This window comes from Rhinatrema bivittatum, chromosome 8, assembly GCF_901001135.1.
Source record: "Rhinatrema bivittatum chromosome 8, aRhiBiv1.1, whole genome shotgun sequence".
Lineage (NCBI taxonomy): Eukaryota > Metazoa > Chordata > Amphibia > Gymnophiona > Rhinatrematidae > Rhinatrema > Rhinatrema bivittatum.
The window spans coordinates 139799349-139818077 of NC_042622.1; the positions used below are offsets into that span (position 1 = coordinate 139799349).

General features: G+C 41.4%; 1 protein-coding gene across 7 annotated transcripts in view; it reads right to left on the minus strand.

Annotated features, from left to right (window-relative positions):
- The window catches only part of NSMF (NMDA receptor synaptonuclear signaling and neuronal migration factor), a 137163-nt gene that overhangs the window by 71862 nt on the left and 46572 nt on the right, over positions 1 to 18729 (minus strand). For all 7 annotated transcript variants that reach the window (XM_029612180.1, XM_029612185.1, XM_029612183.1 and 4 more), the window contains exon 3: positions 6382 to 6900. In XM_029612180.1, coding sequence (XP_029468040.1) covers positions 6382 to 6900 — 519 coding nt within the window. The remainder of the gene's footprint in view (positions 1 to 6381; positions 6901 to 18729) is intronic.

Here is an 18729-nt window from a genome sequence, read left to right on the forward strand (position 1 = left end):
ATTTTCCAATGAAACCAGTTATTTACATACTTTTAAAAGGTATACAATACTCTAATTAATCCTCCAGGCTGATCTATCACTTCAACAAAAGGATCATTATGAGAAGTTTTGTCTATATTCGTGGAAAAATTTCTTCATCTACTGGTGCCACTCTTACTGTTTTATGTAAGAGATTAATTTGAAATGATTAATGTTTTACAACAATCTAATGGCCCATTTCACAATTTATATATGACCACCATTGATGCAGTCTCACTGTATACAAATATCCCATAGAACATGGCATTAAAGTAATAAGTGTTTTAAAATAAATAATAAATAAATAATTTGGCAATCATTGCAGACACGGACGGAATTCCAGCAGTTTCCCAATGCCTTTATTTGCGAGTTGACATGATTTGTATTGGTGGAACATTTTCTTTATGTTCAATGGAGAATTTTATAAGCAAATTAAAGTGATAGCTAGGGAGACACTCGTTAGCCCCAGATATAGCAAACTTTTATGTTGGTTATTTTGACGAGATCTGGTTACAATCAGTGTCCCTTTCAAGCTTTCATCATGTAATGGAGGCGTTTCATAGATGATATTTTAGAATTATGGACTAGGGTAAAGACTTGTTCCCTATTTTCACTGAATGGTTGGACCACTGTAACTAATTTGCAGTTCATTTTTCCTATTAGTGAAAAAAAGTAAACTGTATCTTGATATCTGTATCAGTATGGTTCAGGATAAGTTTAAATTTTCCATATACAGAAAATCAACAGACAGAAATACTCTTGTCATCCACAGAGAATGATATAATTTGGTCATTAGTCGATTTTTACATTTGAGACATTTGTGTTCAACTGTGGTGGAATATAAGAGGAGGACTATAGAGATGATTGATGCATTTACCAAGAGAGGTTATCCCCAATCAGTGGTTCATAAGGATTATAAATGGCCTAGATGGCCAAATCGAGAACTCCTATTGTGCTTTAAATCAAATCCATGAAGATCAAATTTAGTATGTGCAGTGCCCTATTCTCTGCTAGTTTTTCGAGTCCAACAGAGTATATGCAGACACTACTAAGTGCTGCAATTACATAAGATATTGGAAGAACTTCCAGTTTTGAATTAAGCAAAGGTTGTAACATTAGGGATATGGTGATACAGTTGGAGTTTAGAAATACAAAAGCATTGGAGAATGGATCACTGGCCCTATGGACAATGTTCTGCATGTGCTCAGAGTTTTGAAGGGGACAGTTTACCTTTAGACAATCTTCGAACATACCAACTGTTTAACCATTTGCAATATAAAAGGAGTAGTATACATCATGTGGTACACATGTAATTTGATATACATTTGGAAGACCAAAAGGGCTATAAAAACTCACAAAATCGAGCATAGAAGTGTGATTACTTGTCACAAAATGGATGCACTCTTAGTGAAACATTGTGTTGTGACACAGCACACTTTTGAACATTTCACGTTTGCATTTTAGAGAACCTTCCAATATGATCTTGAGGGAGTAATCATGATTTAATGTTGGTACAGAGAGAGCAACAGTGGATTTATAAGTTGAATACGATTCAACCATATGGTCTGAAAAAGTGGAATGGGCAGCATGTCAATAGTTAAGTTAGGGTCTTGTTCCTTTAAATATTGAGACTTTTGGAAAAAGATTGTGATTGGGTAAAGTGTTTATAAAAAAGGAGGGAGGGTGGTGTCCTGTTGAGGTAGCTCCCATTTTTAGTAATTTGAAGAATTCCCAAGAGAGGAAGGTGGGGAGATATGAATTTCTGTGTGAGGTAAATTTTGAAATAAACTTTTTCTTTTTTTAACAGCATTTTCTCTATATTTTTTTTGTCTGCATAATATTTCAGTAATTCCTAAGGAAGGTGGTGGAATCCACCAAAACATTGACCTATGTCAGGCAAATGGAAAATTAATATCTTTAAAACAAATTTTGGATCCAATGTAACAGGAAGTGGAGCAGATGTGGTTATGAGTATTAGTTGTGGTCTAATATTTAAAGACCAGAAGATAAGTACACTTTTAGATTGCTTTAGTTATCTTAATATTATGGATTGCACATTTTGAGAACTTCATTGAACTGATATATAATAAGATAGAGATACATGACTGAGTATGCTTGAAGGCCATTGTGAGGCAAGAGGTTTCAGATTATTGAACTGAGTATATACCAAGGTCATTTAAGCTTGTATGATTTGCACCTCTTTTTTGTGTCTTTGCACTGTCATTGTTACCCTTGTATACTTCTTTTTGAGCTGGAGGATAACAACACTAAACTAGAGGTCATAACAGATTTGCTGCAGTCAGGAATATGCAATGATAGTTATAATAAGAGAGCAGGGAATGATAAAAGGGAACACTGCAAATTCCCTGTACAGACCCACCAAGAGCCTCTCCCTGGCTCTTATTAATGCAGCCTCTTCCTTGCTTAATCATTGTCAACTGACCTTGTGTAATTCACAGAACACCAATATATTGGAAGTCAATGTGCGTGTGACATTGTCCTGCTCCACTCTAATAGATTATATTTTTAAGACCTGTAACACACTCATTGGGCCCGGTTTTCAACATAAACATTCCAAACCCATCAGGTATCAGGTTAGGATAAGGACATATCATGAGATGTTAGATAGATGAACAGGATGAAAGAACCTGAAAAGCAAGTCCATTTTCCATTCTTCAAGGCCAGATTGGAAAAAAGCAGAGATACATCAGCTCACAGGCACTGTGGTACCAGCTCAGCTCCTAAAATTCTCCTCCCATTGAGGTGACCATTTTGAAACCAGCCATGCCAAACAATCTTGCCCATGTTGTTAACAAAAATCACATTTATTGAAAGAGGTTTGAAAAATATCACTCTCTCTCCCCTGGAGAGGCCTTATTTTTGTTACCACTAAATACTGTGCCACTGACCTCTCCGACTGATAAAGTATACTTAAAACAATATGCCATGGCCTGCCTACCACCAGGCAAAGAGACTAATGTGCTTATGGCTTCCTCTTCTGTTGAAGTTCCACCTTTCACTATCATTAAATTCATAATCACATTTAAATAAACTACTGAGCTGAGGCTACAGATTTATCTCTGGACAAAAACAAGTACAGCATATTGTATATTTCATATGTATTTACTGTTATATTCCTATTCAACAGTTCAATGAGTAGACCTTTTATTCCCAAACTCAAGAGCTACCTTCCTGTAAAATTAATTTAGTGGCGTGAAGGGTTATCAAACGTCTAGTGTTTGTAAAGAAGATACACAGTGTAATTGAGCAGCTGTAACCCCTGTCTCAGTTCAACAGGAGAAAAGAGCAAGAAAGTATGAACGCCAAAAAAAGAATGGGTGATCTTGGAGAAAAACACCTAAGGCTCCCATACAGCAATCTGTGAGCAAATTAGACCAATCCAGCATGACAGTGAAAAATATTATATCACGGAGTTAATGTACTTAAATAATCCAGCTTTCAGGTTGTAATCTCGGAATCTTAATCAGGAATGGATACCTTTCCTCTCCTTAACCTCAGGCATCAAAATGTGCCAAGAAGGGACATTAAAAGCCAGGATTAGCCTAAAGTTAGCCTTCAAAGTCTTGGCCAGTTGGCCATTCTTGAAGTGGATCCAAAGTAAACTCTTACAAGATGCCCTGGATAAGGCATAATATATGCAAATCAAAAAGAAAACTAAAAAATAAATATTACTACAAAAGCAACTAATTACCTTTCTTGACTATTAGATGAACTGTAAATCATTATATTTTTTCAACTGTTTACTATACTACTGTTGATCAAAGTTAGAAGGTATGGTTTCATCCCCTTGACTGGGTCAGTTCTCCCCCTATCCAAGCTAGACAAAAATATACTTTTACAGCAAGTTAATGTGATGCAAGGAGGAACAAAATGTATCTCTGCAGCACCAGTGTCTGATTTCTGAGCAACATTTGCCAATTGGGAAAATTATATTTCACATCATGGAGATACACAAGGCTTTAGCATCATGGCAGAACATAAATCCATTCTGGAAATCTAATTAACCATCACTGTTTGTTTGTTTTTTTTAATTATTAACCAGAGTATGCAATTGTAACAAAAATTAAGATTTCCCAGCAAACTCCTGATTCTATGTGGTTTATTGTTAGGTAAAACTCTAATTATTATCTGTTTAGGGTCCCCAAGAATCCATCACATCCTGATAATCTCTTAAGAACTGGCAAATACCTGAGGGCAGGCACTTTTTTTTTCTTTTTTTTTTTAAGGGACTGCCCATAGTGGCTTGTACCATGCCTCTGTGGGAGCCCAGCTAAAACTGCACTCTCAGGCTATCATAATGGAAGAGTATTAGGAAGGATCATTATGGCCAGTTACCCTGCATGCAGGCAACGCACCACCTGCTCCTTGTCCCTTCTGTTTTTTCATTATTAACCCCAGTTGGAATAATACCAAGATCCAGGTCCCTGGCCCAGTGATCTAGGGGGATCACAACAACACCTTTCAGTTTTAAACTACTGTAGGATGTTAACCCCCCCCTGTTCTCCTCTCAACCCAACCACATACTATATTCCAAGCCATGAGCCGATTTCTCATCTCCATAGTGATCACAGCTATCGCAGAAAGCCCTTAATTGTTTCATTTTTTATTTAATGTAAAAACTGGATTATCTTGGCTTTAATGCTTTTATGCTCTCTGTTCCCCACTTGGCTTGTCACAAACTTTTTCTTCCAGCCTCAATGTTATACCCGGTAAAAGAAACTGACCACATGGAACTGCGTTCTTGGGCAGCGGGCATGGTTAACAGCAGGAACCTCACAACATGACATACAGCATTACTCAAGTGTCTATAAGCTCTATGGGCATTCTTTTCTTTTCTTCCATTTCTGACAGAGAAATAAGCACGGTACTTGAATGTAATCCACCCCGAAGTGCCTGACCAATCACAAAAGGAAGAATATAAATTAAAAAAAATTAAAATCAGATCTGCAGTTTCATCACCTGCACTGAAGTTTGCATCTAGTTAAAGACTGTCTCAAGGCTCACTCACTGGCTGCAGCTGGAGAAGTCACGGACAGGCCAATGCAGTAAGACATTCGCTCAAAACGGGCACTCATATCAAGCACCTGTTCTCCTAACGTATGCACATCCACAGCCCGAGTGCCCGAGGCAGTTTTTAAATGAGAGGGAAATCAGGACAGCGTAAAAAAAGAATGCGCTAAGGGAGAACTGTGCGCCTGTAGCACTCAAAGGAGTTTATTGCATCAGGCACCCAGAATTACAATAGGCACACAATACGAGTGTCCATTTTGATCGCGCTTCTTTTATTTATTTATTTATTTATTTTTTGTATACCGACATTCGATCTCAATTGAGATATCACACCGGTTTACATTTAGGTACTGTAGGTATTTTGATTATTTTGATTATTTGATTATTTTGATTATTTTACTGAGGGTGCTGAAGTGTATTATATCTGGCGCTCATTGTTACTGGGCGTCTAAATTGTGTGCTCATAAGAAAGGTGCGTGTCTTTTTGATCAAAACAGTATACGTTTTTCTCCACTGCAAGCAGAAAATTCAACACCCGGGATAATACTAAGGAGGACTATACATTTACTGCAACACTGAGGACCATGTTTTTTTAATGTTTCTCATGAGCCCCTTGACTACAAGTTAACTTTACTCCACTTCCAGAGCTGGAGTTAAATTCCCCTTATTAAAAAGTATGTGTTGGGCACCCAGCGCTTTCCTATATTGGAGTACAGCTAATGCCCTCATCTACATGGAATGTACGTGTAACGGGCGCCGTCGGATACGCATTTGCTAGGGCGTGCGTTTTGGACTCACTAATCTCCTTCCTGCATCGGGCGCTAGTCCTGCATGCCCCAAACGCATGCCCAACTGCAAGTAAAACTGTGCGCTAGGCTGGATGCACCTTTTTACATTGGCCTGTGAGTGGGTCCAGCACATAAAATGGTATAACAAACACCAGTGCCAAGCACTGCGATATTACCCTAAAAGAAATGCCATTAATTTATTTTTTTTTCATGGATTATCTCCTTTTTTTTTTTTTCGAAAAATAAAAATTAGGCTTCTGTGGGTACCCAAAAAAATTTGAGAATACCCTCTCGTGCTAGAATCTCTGTATCAACTTTTCCATTCGTTCCTGCCACTTTTCAGTCGCCTGTTTCATCGCAATCAAGCGATACACAATAGAGGTGGCTATGTGGTATTAAAAAAATAAAATAAGCACACTACACTGTAAAAAGTGTTTGGGGGGATCCTGTTTGGAAGAAAAGTGCTCCACAAATCCACATTGTTATTAATATGCCAATGTGTGCCACCTGCACACATCCCTCTGCAACACACACACACACTTACCAGACACTCGATCGATGCTGTACATGCGTTCCAGCTTTTTCCTTCGCCAGTCGGACTCACTGGACTGATGCTGCTCCAGGTCAAAGGAGTTCTGGGAAGGCACCGTCAGGTGGGCACAGCTGCTGCATTCCTTGGTATTTTGCTGGCTGCCAACCCAACTCTTACACTGACTGCTAATGTTGTGGGTGCTGCCAGAGCTCTGCAGGGGTTGGGAGGAATGGTGGTGGTGGTGGTGGTGGTGGTGCTGGTGGTGGTGGCGGTGACGGTCCTCTCTCCCACCTTTCAGCACTGTCAGCTCCATGCTCTCATTCTCGTGGTCCGACAGCAGGGGCCGCTCGCCAGAGATGGTGTACACACGGGGCTTGGAGCCTTCGCTCGGGGTCTTCTCGCCACACTCCTCTGAAAAGCTTCTCTCAAACTTACTGTCCGAGATGACGGAGAGCCTGCGCTTGTTCTGGGCTGCTTGCTGCTTCTCAGGGGATTCCTCTTGGACCATGTACGAGTTGGCTAACAGGTGATCTGAAACAGAGGGGGGGGGGGGACAACCTTTTTTATCTCTGATCCCATGCGGGGGGGGGAGGGGGGAGGGGCTTGGATGACAGCTGTAAATACAGAATGAAAGCATGGCTTGTAAGACTGTATATAAAACATTTAATGAATGTTCTGTCTTTGCACTTTTTTTATTATAATGAATTGAGCCGCCACTAGCTTTTGAACGATTCTTCTTCCCTTCTCACCCAGAGCTGCCAAATGATCAGGGATGTGCAAATGTCTTTAAAGCAGACTTGTGGGCCAGCCTGGTATGTCAGCGTCAGTACTGTGCACTGTCAGGTAGAAGACCAGGGTTCAATTCCCAGGTCCAGCCTCAGAACTCTGCCCCCCTCCCCCAACTCGGGTCAGCCTGAGCTGAAAATGCTACAGAGGGAGAATGCAGGGAGTCCCAGGCATTGCACACATTGACACTTACTTACTGGAACAACTAGGGTGCCCACCAAACCAGGTTCCCCGAGTAGAGATCACTGAACTTGGCCTTGAGGGCTGCAATCCGGTCAGGTTTACAGGATTTCCACAATGAATATGCATAAAGTATACCTGCATACAGTGGACGCATGATGGAAATCCTGAAAACCGGACTGCGATGCAGCTCTCGAGCACAGAGTTTGGAGGTCCCTGTTCTAAAGGAAACGATAGCTAGGCTAGGGAAGCTTACAAAAATAGGGCAAATCCCCTGGATAGTCATGAATAAAGGCTCATGGTACCATTGCCCGATAAAGGCTGGTTCTGACGGAGCTGAAAGCCCAAAGGAGCAGGAGGAAACTGCCATCCCAAAACTACAACTGTGTTTTCAAACTAATTTGGTGAACACACAGAAAACACACAAAGAAAATGGGGCAGGTGTAGACAAAATGCACAGATTTCCACAGACTGACAAAGTTCCACTCATTTCTTTGAGATTCGCAGTAAAAAAAAATAATAATAATAATTTCCATCCAATGAACTTGGGTGAATTTGTGGCATTTTTCACAACTCAAACCAAGCTGAAATCCACCTGGTTCAGAACCGAGCCAAACTAATCTGCACATCCCTACAAGTGACGCTGATTTTGAAAGGGAGCCAGGCCTGGTTTTCTGCCATCCCATCCCAGGTGCATTCTGGAACTCGTGGTGCCGATTGTAAACAGAAGGATCAGAGAGTGCAGACACCATGGTGCTGGTGCTTCAGGATGTAAAAGTCAAAACCCAGGAATTACCCAGAGCCTAAGTTGGCAGCACATCTCAGGATATCAGCCAGTTGTGCCCGAGGGGAGCCAGAAGGCACTGGCAGTTACCAAAGCATTACGAGAGCATTGTGGGCAGAGTTCTAATTTACCTAAAGTCCATCAAAGGAAGCTGAACTGGAAATCCAAGGCCATTGCAAAATTAGTAGCAAATGGATGAACCATGCAAGCATAATGTTTCCCTTTTCCCATTCTTTATTTTATTTTTGCTCAGGAAATCTCTTATCCTGAAATACTCCCTCAGAAACTACTGAGCTACGCACATTCCAAAAGATAAGACAGCTTTTGCAGGAAAGTTTATTTTCTCCATGAAATCATGATTTCAAGCTTGACTGATATCTCTATTGGAGGTAATGTTCTCTCATGGTTCATTTCATATTTATCAGATAGACAACAGCAAGTAAGAATTTTTTCTGTTTGTTCCACTTGGCACCATGTGTCCACAGGGATCAGCCCTTTCCGCTGCGCTGTTTTAATATCTATTTGGCGCCCTTATCTCAGCTCCTCACAGGACTGGGTCTAATGTACAAACTGTATGCTGATGACTTTTTCCCCAGTTACAGCATCATGGTCATCTACTTTTAAATGTTTAACCATCTGTTTATCTGCTATCAAACTATGGCTATTCCATAATCAGGTGATTTTGAATATAAGCAAAACAGAAATTTTTATTTTGAATCACTCATCATCCATTCATTATCCCTTAGTATCTCTGAGCTTGATCATTGTCATCTCTCACTAAAAACAGAAGTCTGGAATTTTGGGACAACCCCAGATAGCTGTCTTTCGATGAGGCCATCACATTAAATCTCTTGTAAGAACCTCATTTTGGAAATTATGTTTATTGCAGAGGTTGAAACCTCTGCTTAAGCCTTTTGATTTCTGTGCTACACTTCAAGCTGTACTATTCCCTGCTACTGATTATGGAAACTGCCTGCTGCTAGCGGTTCCAGCTAATATGTTAAGGCCATTCCAAAGAGTCCAAAACAGTGCTGCATGATTGTTGACTGGTACATCCCCTTCATGAGCATATTAGAACAATACTGGCTGTCCTTCACCGGCTTCCTATTTAAAGTGTTGCTTTTAATTCATAAGCTACTTTATGATATGGAGCCCATTTGATTAAATTTGATTTTGCAAACTTAAAAACCTAGAGCGCAAAGGGTAGTCAACAAAGGTCTGTTAGAAGGTGTGTGATCAGTGGCCAGGCCTATCATTTGGAATAAACTTCCTGAATCCCTTCGTTTACTATCTGATACAACTCAGTTCAAAGAATGTTAAAAGCTCACTTATTGCAGGAAGCTTTCAATATCAATTAGTCAGATGAGGTTTAAAGTCCAAAAGTGGAACTCTGTCTTCATCTCTCCTTTTGATTGATAATCTTTATCCACTCATGCTTCGTTATTGCATTTCTTAGCATGCTAATTTATTGAATTACGTTAATCCTTTAAACCATGTCTATCAAACAATCTTTATCGCTATTGTATTGTCTGTATGTTTTATTTTTATGAATGCTTTTATTTGTAACTTGCTTTGATAATATCCTGTAGGAGCGGGAAAGAAATCAAATGAAAAGCAATCAAAACCTATGATTCTGGACCTTCATTCTGCATGCTACAACATGCCTGGCCCTTTGGCCTTCTCAAACTGTCAGTCTTTCTAAGAATCCTTCTGAGATAGGTTTTTATCAGAGGTAGGCTGCGATCCTCTAGTCTGCTCTCTGCAGGGATTACTTGTACAAAAAAAAAAAGAAAAAGGGAAGGGGAAGGAGTAGCCATAGTGGTTATGGCAGCAGCCTTTGAACCAGCGAGACCAGGGATCAAATCCCACTACTGCTCCTTGTGACCTTGGGAAAGTTACTTTACCCTCCATTGTCTCAGGTACAAACTTAGGGCTAGATTTGACAAAATATCAGATGCAATAGGAAGAGGGGATTGGGCTAAACACTGTGGATCCCTAAAAGGCTAGAGGATGGGAATAAATAAAAAAGCTTAACCGGCATGGAGCGGCAGTTACTACCCTTAAGAGAAACATGGGGGTAACCAGCATGGAGCGGCAGTTACTACCCTTAAGAGAAACTTGGGGGTAACCTGCACGGAGCGGCAGTTACTACCCTTAAGAGAAACATGGGAGTAACCTGCATGGAGCAACAGTTACTACCCTTAAGAGAAACATGGGAGTAGCTTGCACGGAGTAGCAGTTACTACCCTTAAGAGAAACATGGGCGTAACTTGCACGGAGCGGCAGTGACTGCTTTGGGAAGCTTGCTGGGCAGACTAGATGGACCATTTTGGTCTTTTTCTGCATTATTACTACGTTATTATGTACAAATGAGTGGGATACAGATCAAATTGCAAGAACAAAGATACTACAGTGCATTATTACATTCAGACTTCTATTTTCTGTGGATTGCCACAATCTTGTACTTAAAACAAGGCATTAACTGATGTAAAAAAAAATACATGCAAATTTCCAAGGAAATGTCTGGCAATCACTCTGCCAGACAATAACCATAGTCTTCTTCATATCCCCTATACCCACAATAATAACCACCACCTTGCTGCGCCTCCCCTTCCCTGTTTACCAAGTCTTCACCCCATTGTCCTCCTCAACTCCTAACAACCATCAATGTGTCACCTCATAGTCTCTACACCTACAGAAACAGCTATCCATCTACTATCTAGTGTTGCCAAACTTGCCATATCATAAGAGACATGCTAATTCAGTTCCGGTTTCACCCGACAGCATCCATGACCTTGCCCTTCTGATTTCTGTAAGGAAGGCAGCACAGCCTCTCTACACATGCAATGGCGTAATAGCAGGACTGGCTCAGTCTGTCCCTTACAACATGGAATTGCTGACAACCTCATTCCTATCATTTCTCACCCCATTTTCTTTGCACCATTGGGAATCCTACCCTACCTCCCAAGGAATGGGGGTGACATCGGCTACGGTATGGGCAACTGCAAACTGTTCCCTGGCTGTAGATGGGAGTAGCTGGGATAGGTCTTCTGTGGGCTGAGCATGCTCCTGCATCAACTATGGGGGGTGGAGATGAAACTCAAAGCCCATCTCTCCAGTTTATGGTAAAACTAAGTGATTTGCCCCTGGATTCAGATGCATGCCAGAAGAGGATGCCAGCTTACAATGTGGCTATGTGACTAAAAATTAGCCCATCATATGGAAAATGTATGCAGATTGTCTGTTGTGCTCACTATATGTCATCATGAGATTAAGATCCAGTTCTGTTTTGTTTTTTTTATAACTCCTCTTTCAGTGCTTTCTGGTCCTTGTCACCCTCTAATACAGAATCAGAGCACATTGGAAAATCAAGGGTGGATCATTCTCCTGATGGCAGGAATTGCTAAAGAAGATGGCGAGGGATCTCTGAGGGCGTGGGAAGGCTGGTAGAGCTGAACAGTTGCTGTGGGTGGGCAGACTAGATAGGCCATATGGTCTTTTTCTGCCATCAGGTTTCTCCATTTCTATAGAAAGCTGAGCTGGCATTATCCTTATGGTCCTGCATTTGGAAGGCCAGCACTATGTTTCTTGATCAATTTTTCCTTTAATCCATTGTACCAAAAGGGTAATCCAGCCCTTTTTGATTATAAATTAAATTGCATTTATACAAGACTTTCAAATCACCACAAAACTCCTTCAAAATAGTATTTAAAAGTTAACCAGCCCAAACTACCTGCTTTATTTCCATGTTCAAACTGAACAGTGTGCGTAAGCTTCAATTGCTAAAGACATTTTTTGCCCCTTTCTCCTTAATGATTGTGTGAAATCTCCCTAAAGGAATCTCAGGAATGACTAAGGAGGCTCTGGTCGCTCAATGTCCGTGCTATCTATGCATCGCCATGCCGGAAATCCCCAGTTCAATCCCCGAGTTGGGTCATCGGGTTATCTGGTGCGGGAGATGTTGGAGGAAGCACTCACAGCCCAAGCGGGGAGGGGAGTCATGGTCATCATTAAGGGTGACACTTAGCAACTGGATTTAGAGCCCATGATAGAGGGTAGGAAGGGAACCCTGGTGCCTGACTCCCAGCCTCAATGACTAGACTAGGAACAGTGAAACGGAGGCAGCAGCATACAGAGGGGTCTCCGGCACCCGGGGGCCAATACATGTGTGTGCCTCTCCGGAAACACCCCCCCCCCCCCCAATTATTTCTGTACTAATGCTTAAGGTGACAGGAAATCAGAGGTGTCTCTAGACAGAATTATCTTTTGGGGGGGGGGGTCATGCCTAATGTGACATTTCCACACATTACACCCACCTCCACAGCATGGCCCCCTGCCTTAAAATTGGCTATTAAAAAAAAAAAAAAAAAAAGACTCAATAATAAGATCCAAGGGGTCTTCTGCGTCATTTTTTAAAAGCTGGCCAGTTTCACCCTTCTAGTAAAATTACTAATAAAATTATTTCATAGCCTCATTCAACTAATTCTATGAGTCTGATACAATACAGTGCGCTCAGCCTAGCGCACAGCTTAACGCATGGTTGGATGCACTGGAATAACTCCCGATGCAGCGAGGGGATTAGCCCGTCCAAAACCCGCTTCCAAACAAGTGCGTAGCTAATAACACTCATCATATGTAAATGCCATGCAGATGAAGCTATTAGCTATTACCACGAAGCAAAAAGTCACCATGCGCCCGACGCGCACTTTTTAAACACAGAAAATTTAACGCCAGCCCCGGAGCTGGCGTTAAGTGTTGCTGCACGTCAGGGGCTCAACTAAAAACCAAAAATACTGCTTTTCTGTGGTTCTTCACACTTAATATTGTCGAGATATCAAGTAGAAGGAACCACAGAAAGCATCAACATGAAAAAGTAAAAAGGCTTGACAAAAAAAAAAAAAATTGGGGCTCACAATATTTACCCCCAATATACATCCAGGCCATGTAAATTGTGCGTGTGCATTGTGCCGGTAAATTAGCTGCCACAGGATAAAAAGGAAATAGTATTGAGTGTCTGTTTTCTTAACCCGTACACAGCACACATCTCCTGTATGCCCGATGCCAAGGACATGCTAGGGACGCATAATTTATCCCTAATGCATCCTTTTTAGTGCGGCAGTACATTTGATTAATGCAATCGGTGCCCAGGAGAGGTAGATGTGTGTGTGTTGAAAAAAAACCCAGAATGTTAGGGATTATTAGGAAAGGAATAGCAAATAAAACTGTGGATGTCATAATGCCTCTGTATCGCTCCATGGTGAGACCGCACCTTGAATTCTGTGTACAATTCTGGTCACCACATCTCAAAAAGGATATAATTGCACTGGAAAAAGTACAGAAAAGGTCGACCAAAATGATAAAAGGGGATGGAACAGCTCCCCTATGAGGAAAGGCTGAAGAGGTTAGGGCTGTTCAGCTTGGAGAAGAGACGGCTGAGGGGGGATATGAAAGAGATCTACAAAATCATGAAAGGACTTGAACGGGTAAATATGAATTGGTTATTTACTCTTTCGGAGAATACAAGGACTAGGGGGCTCTTCATAAAGATAGCAAGTAGCTCATTTAAAACAAATCGGAGAAAATTATTTTTCACTGAATGCATAATTAAGCTGTGGAATTCATTGCCAGAGGATATGATTATGGGAGTTAGTGTAACTGGGTTTTAAAAGGTGTGGATAAGTTCCTAGAGCAGAAGTCCATAAACTGCTATTAATCAATAAGGCTTAGGAGCTTGGGATCTATTCATTTAATGTTTGGGTTCTTGCCAGGTACTTGTGACTTGGTTGGCCACTGTTGGGGGACAAGATACTGGGCTTGATTGATCCTTGGTCTGACCTAGTATGGCATATTTTATGTTCTTATGGGCGCCCGGTTGGACGCACGTTTTTTTGCACATGGTATTGCATCGTCCCCTATATGACTATGAGAGTGACATCTGGAATCTATACAGGAAGGGACAGAACGTCAATATAAATCCTGTACCTCCAGTTCTGTAACACTGCACATCCACAGAAATTCCCCCAACAATGGAGCTTGGATGTTTTCCTTACAACTCAAACAAAAAAATATTTTCAAATTCTGCTGTCACCTCACAGTAACAGCAGCACAAACACTTTCCACTGCCAGACACATTGTGAACTAACAAAAACCTGCAAAAAAAAAAGGCACTCAAAATCCTTACAGCAAATCTCTTAATGTAATACTAGCACCGCCCAACGCCTCAAACAACAACAACCCTATCTGTAAAAAAAAAGCAGGACAGTAAATATTACACTAGAATACCAATACACCACCTACTGGGGAAACAAAACAAATCCCATAGCTATAGATCCCTACACAGACACTGCACGCTAGCAGAATCTCTCCCCTTGATCTCATGCACAGAGCAGAGACAGACCCTCACCAAATACAGAATAAAGGATCACAAATTAGAACCAGCAATATGCAGACAAAACTGAAATGGAAAACCTAAGAAGCTAGACTCTGTGTGTAACAATGGAAAAACAGAACCACCATTCCTCATAACAGCAACCAATAAAATCAAGAAACAAAGCATTAATTATAACAGTAAAACCATATTAATAAAAGAATAAATATTTCAAAACTATTAATGAATGGAATAACATCTATTAAAGTCATATGCATTTTTTAAAAATTTCCCAAGCACTAATAAAATATTTCAAAACAGCAGAGACATCAAATAACACCCAATAATTAAAACTAATGACGATTTTTAAAAAGCCCCTGCTGTCCATACCTGGGAACTCTTGGAGATCAATATTCAGCCACAGAGCAGCTAGCTAAGGCCTGGATTTATCAAAATGCACTAAATACCGCTTGTAATAGAAAAAGGGGTGTGTTTTATGGTATTAGGCAGTTTATCTCAATTTGCAGTAATACCTATGTGAAGAGTTAGAGAGAGAGACAAGCCATAATGGCCTCAACCTAGATAGGTATTTATATCTCTATGGGAGGCCCACCTAGTAACTCAAGGTGAGGTTTAGGTATTAGTGTAGAGGGTTAGGGGCCACTTTGACATTCAATGTGAGACATATGAACAGAACAGTGCTCTCTTGTGAACATTTGATGACCCTCAGAGTGAGGATACCCACCCAAAGATGAGATTTGTGCAATGTTCTCTCAACCTAGCTTGATGGACTCTCTACCCGGGTTTTTCGCAGCGTTAAACCCTTAACGCATGTGAAAATGCTTTAGCGCATTTTGATAAATGACCCTATAAGTTAGCCATATATAGCTACCCGGCTAACTTAACAGGGATATTCAGCGGTGCAGTCGTGCGCAGCTGAATATCCTCAGCTATCTTAAAGTTAGCCGGTTATGTCAAACCAGCCATCTTTAGGACAGCCCTACAGGCCGATCAGAGTTAGCTGCATTGGATAAGCAGCTAATTCCGAATATCGGAGTTAGGAACATAACTTATATGGCTAACTTTGGCCCACCTCGAAATGCCTCCCTCCCGCTCCCCGGAATTTAGGTGCATATAGTACAGAATATCCCCAGCTAGACATTTATATGGATAACTATTCGGTTATCTGGCTAAATGACTTTTGAATATCGACCTCCATGTTTCCAGTCACACTGAGATTGTCGAGGATTAGGAGACTGGGAGGCACACAAACTTTATCCTCTCTCACACTCACACTGTCACATACATATCCAGACATGCTCTCATACACATGCACAACCACTCTCTCTCACAGACACACATACTCTTATACACAAGCTCTCAGACCCCCCTCTCTCCCCACACCATGCACACACAAACTCTTACTCTCCCAGATTACCTCATACACACTCAATATCTCACTCACAGGTTCTTTCACATATACACTCTCTCACTGACTCCTTGTCACATACACACACACTTATGCAAGCATTCTCACTGGGCCCCTGACATACACACGCGCACACACGTACTCACTCTCACTGGCTCCCTCACACAACCACAGACCCTGCCCCAGGCAAGCTCCCATTAAATTTCACACACACACACACACATACACAAACACACCCCAGGCAGGCTCCTATTCACTCTCACACTGCTCTCTTACCCCCAGGCAGGCACCCATCCATTCTCTCACTCCTCCCCCCCCCCACAAAGACAGACTTCCATTCATTCTCACACCCACGCACAGACCCCCCAGGCAGGCACCCATTCATTCTCACTGCTCCCCCCCAAAGGCAGACTTCCATTCATTCATTCTCACACCCATACACACAGACCCCCAGGCATACACCCATTCATTCTCACACCCACAGACCTCCAGGCAGGCACCCATTCTCATACAGCCAGACCCCCAGGCAGGCAACATTCACTCTGTCACACACATACAGCACTCCAGGCAGGCTGCCATTCATTCACACACATACACACATTGAAGTCAGGCCCCCTTTCTTTCTTTCCCAGCAGCCTTGGTGCCCCTCTCAGTCCTTTCCTGCTGCTGTCACCGCTGCCGTGTACCTGCTGGGGAAGAGACGAACTGATCACTGCTATTGAAGCCCTGCTGCCTCCTCTGTGCAGGCCCCACAGTATTAAAAACTCGCGGGAGCTAGCACTTCCTCCATGCTGACCTCCTGCATCGTGAGACCAGCACAGAGGAAATGCTACCCTCGTGAGTTTTTAATACCACGAGGCTGGCAAAGACAACGAGAAGGGCACACTTTTCTGCTGCACGGCCTCACTCCTTGTTTTTCGGCCGCTGGCAGGATGGGGTCATCCAGCAACCACTCAGGCCTCCCTATGTCAGCCATCTGTGCCCTCCTATGGCCCTGTGCCCAGGGATATTGGACTCCCCTCCCCTCCCCCTTCAGTATGCCACTGAAGGAAGAGTTTGCTATAACAGAGAAAAAAATCCATGGGTAGTTGCGAATGAAGGCTCCTGGTGCCAGAATCCCAGCTCTGGCTCAGATTGAGGAGAAAGGAACCATCACCAGGCCAAAGAGAGAATGATGGCAGAGGCTATCAGAACACACATCACTCATCATTGCTAGCAGAGATGCCATGGGTCGGGATCTGATCAGCTTTGCTGCTGCTCTTGCACAGCACATTGAATAAAACATGAACCATGTGCTAATATTTACAGCAGGCACTGGCAAGCAGCAACCCCAAGCTCAACATTAATTAGAACTGTCTTCCAAACGTAATCTTTAACTAGAGTCATCAGCCACTCTTCACTGGTACCGCTGCCCAGTTTAATTTCATTTTGTTTCATTGCAGTGACTCGAGCTTTTTAGCAGAGAACCTAGTTGCTGCCTTGTGGGCTGTGCCGGCCTGCTGGAGGGACAGGGTGAGCTGGGATCCTGCCCTCTGTGTCATCAGAGCCAGAGGATTCAGTATAGAGGATTTGAATACATTAATTTGGTAGCCACTCCCACTGACAACTCTGTTTTCATGAGCAGTGAATATTTCCCTAAAAAGCGAGGGTTATATGGTATAGAAAGGGCATGCAGACACATCAGCGCTCAGAGGTGCCGATGTAATAAGACGCACTGATGATAGTGCAGGTTTTTACTCCTGTTTTAGCATGCATTTTTCCTCATTAAGTTAATGGATACTTCACAGGGTTTTTAACTCTGAAAATCTATGCTAAAACAGGAGTAAAAACTAGCCCTACAATTAGTACAGGGGCTTGCAAATCCCATTGTAAAGATGGCATTAACTATTCTCTGGAAACCGTAAGGTGTACTACACTGAGGGTAATCTTATACTATGGTTCTCTTATACCAAGTGATTATATCAACAAAAGAGAACACATAAAATCACAAAATACAATATCAAATTTATAATTTATTAATGAAACATATAAAATAGATCCTGTCTAGACAATAATTACTAACACAGTCATTCATCCACACCACAATCATATCACAATTACAGCCATACCACACCTATAAAAACATCATGTTCATAATGAAAAAATCCCAACACCAATGTGTAACACTTATTTTTAAGCACAATGTCAAATATCTATTGCAGTAACATCTGTTATAATTCTAATAGCGTTTAGAATTATTACAGATGTTAGAATTATAACAGATGTTACTGCAATAGATATTTGACATTGTGCTTAAAAATAAGTGTTACACATTGGTGTTGGGATTTTTTCATTATGAACATGATGTTTTTATAGGTGTGGTATGGCTGTAATTGTGATATGATTGTGGTGTGGATGAATGACTGTGTTAGATAGTAATTATTGTCTAGACAGGATCTATTTTATATGTTTCATTAATAAATTATAAATTTGATATTGTATTTTGTGATTTTATGTGTTCTCTTTTGTTGATATAATTAACTATTCTCTAGCAATGCAAGGTGCTTTAAAGGGCACACACACCTTAAGGCATATTTTCTTAAAGTGGGAAATTTAACTCCTAGGTCAAAGCAGGAATAAAACTTAACTCACATTTATTTATGTATTTATTTAAATCATTTATCAATTGCCACTCCAAAGATTGCGGCGATTTACAAAATTATACATCCATAATGCTTAAAACAAACATACAAGAAAACATCATCAGGATTCAACAGGAGGTCAAATCACAGTTGCTCCCTTCAAACTACAACCATAGGCAATTCTGTGTCAGCA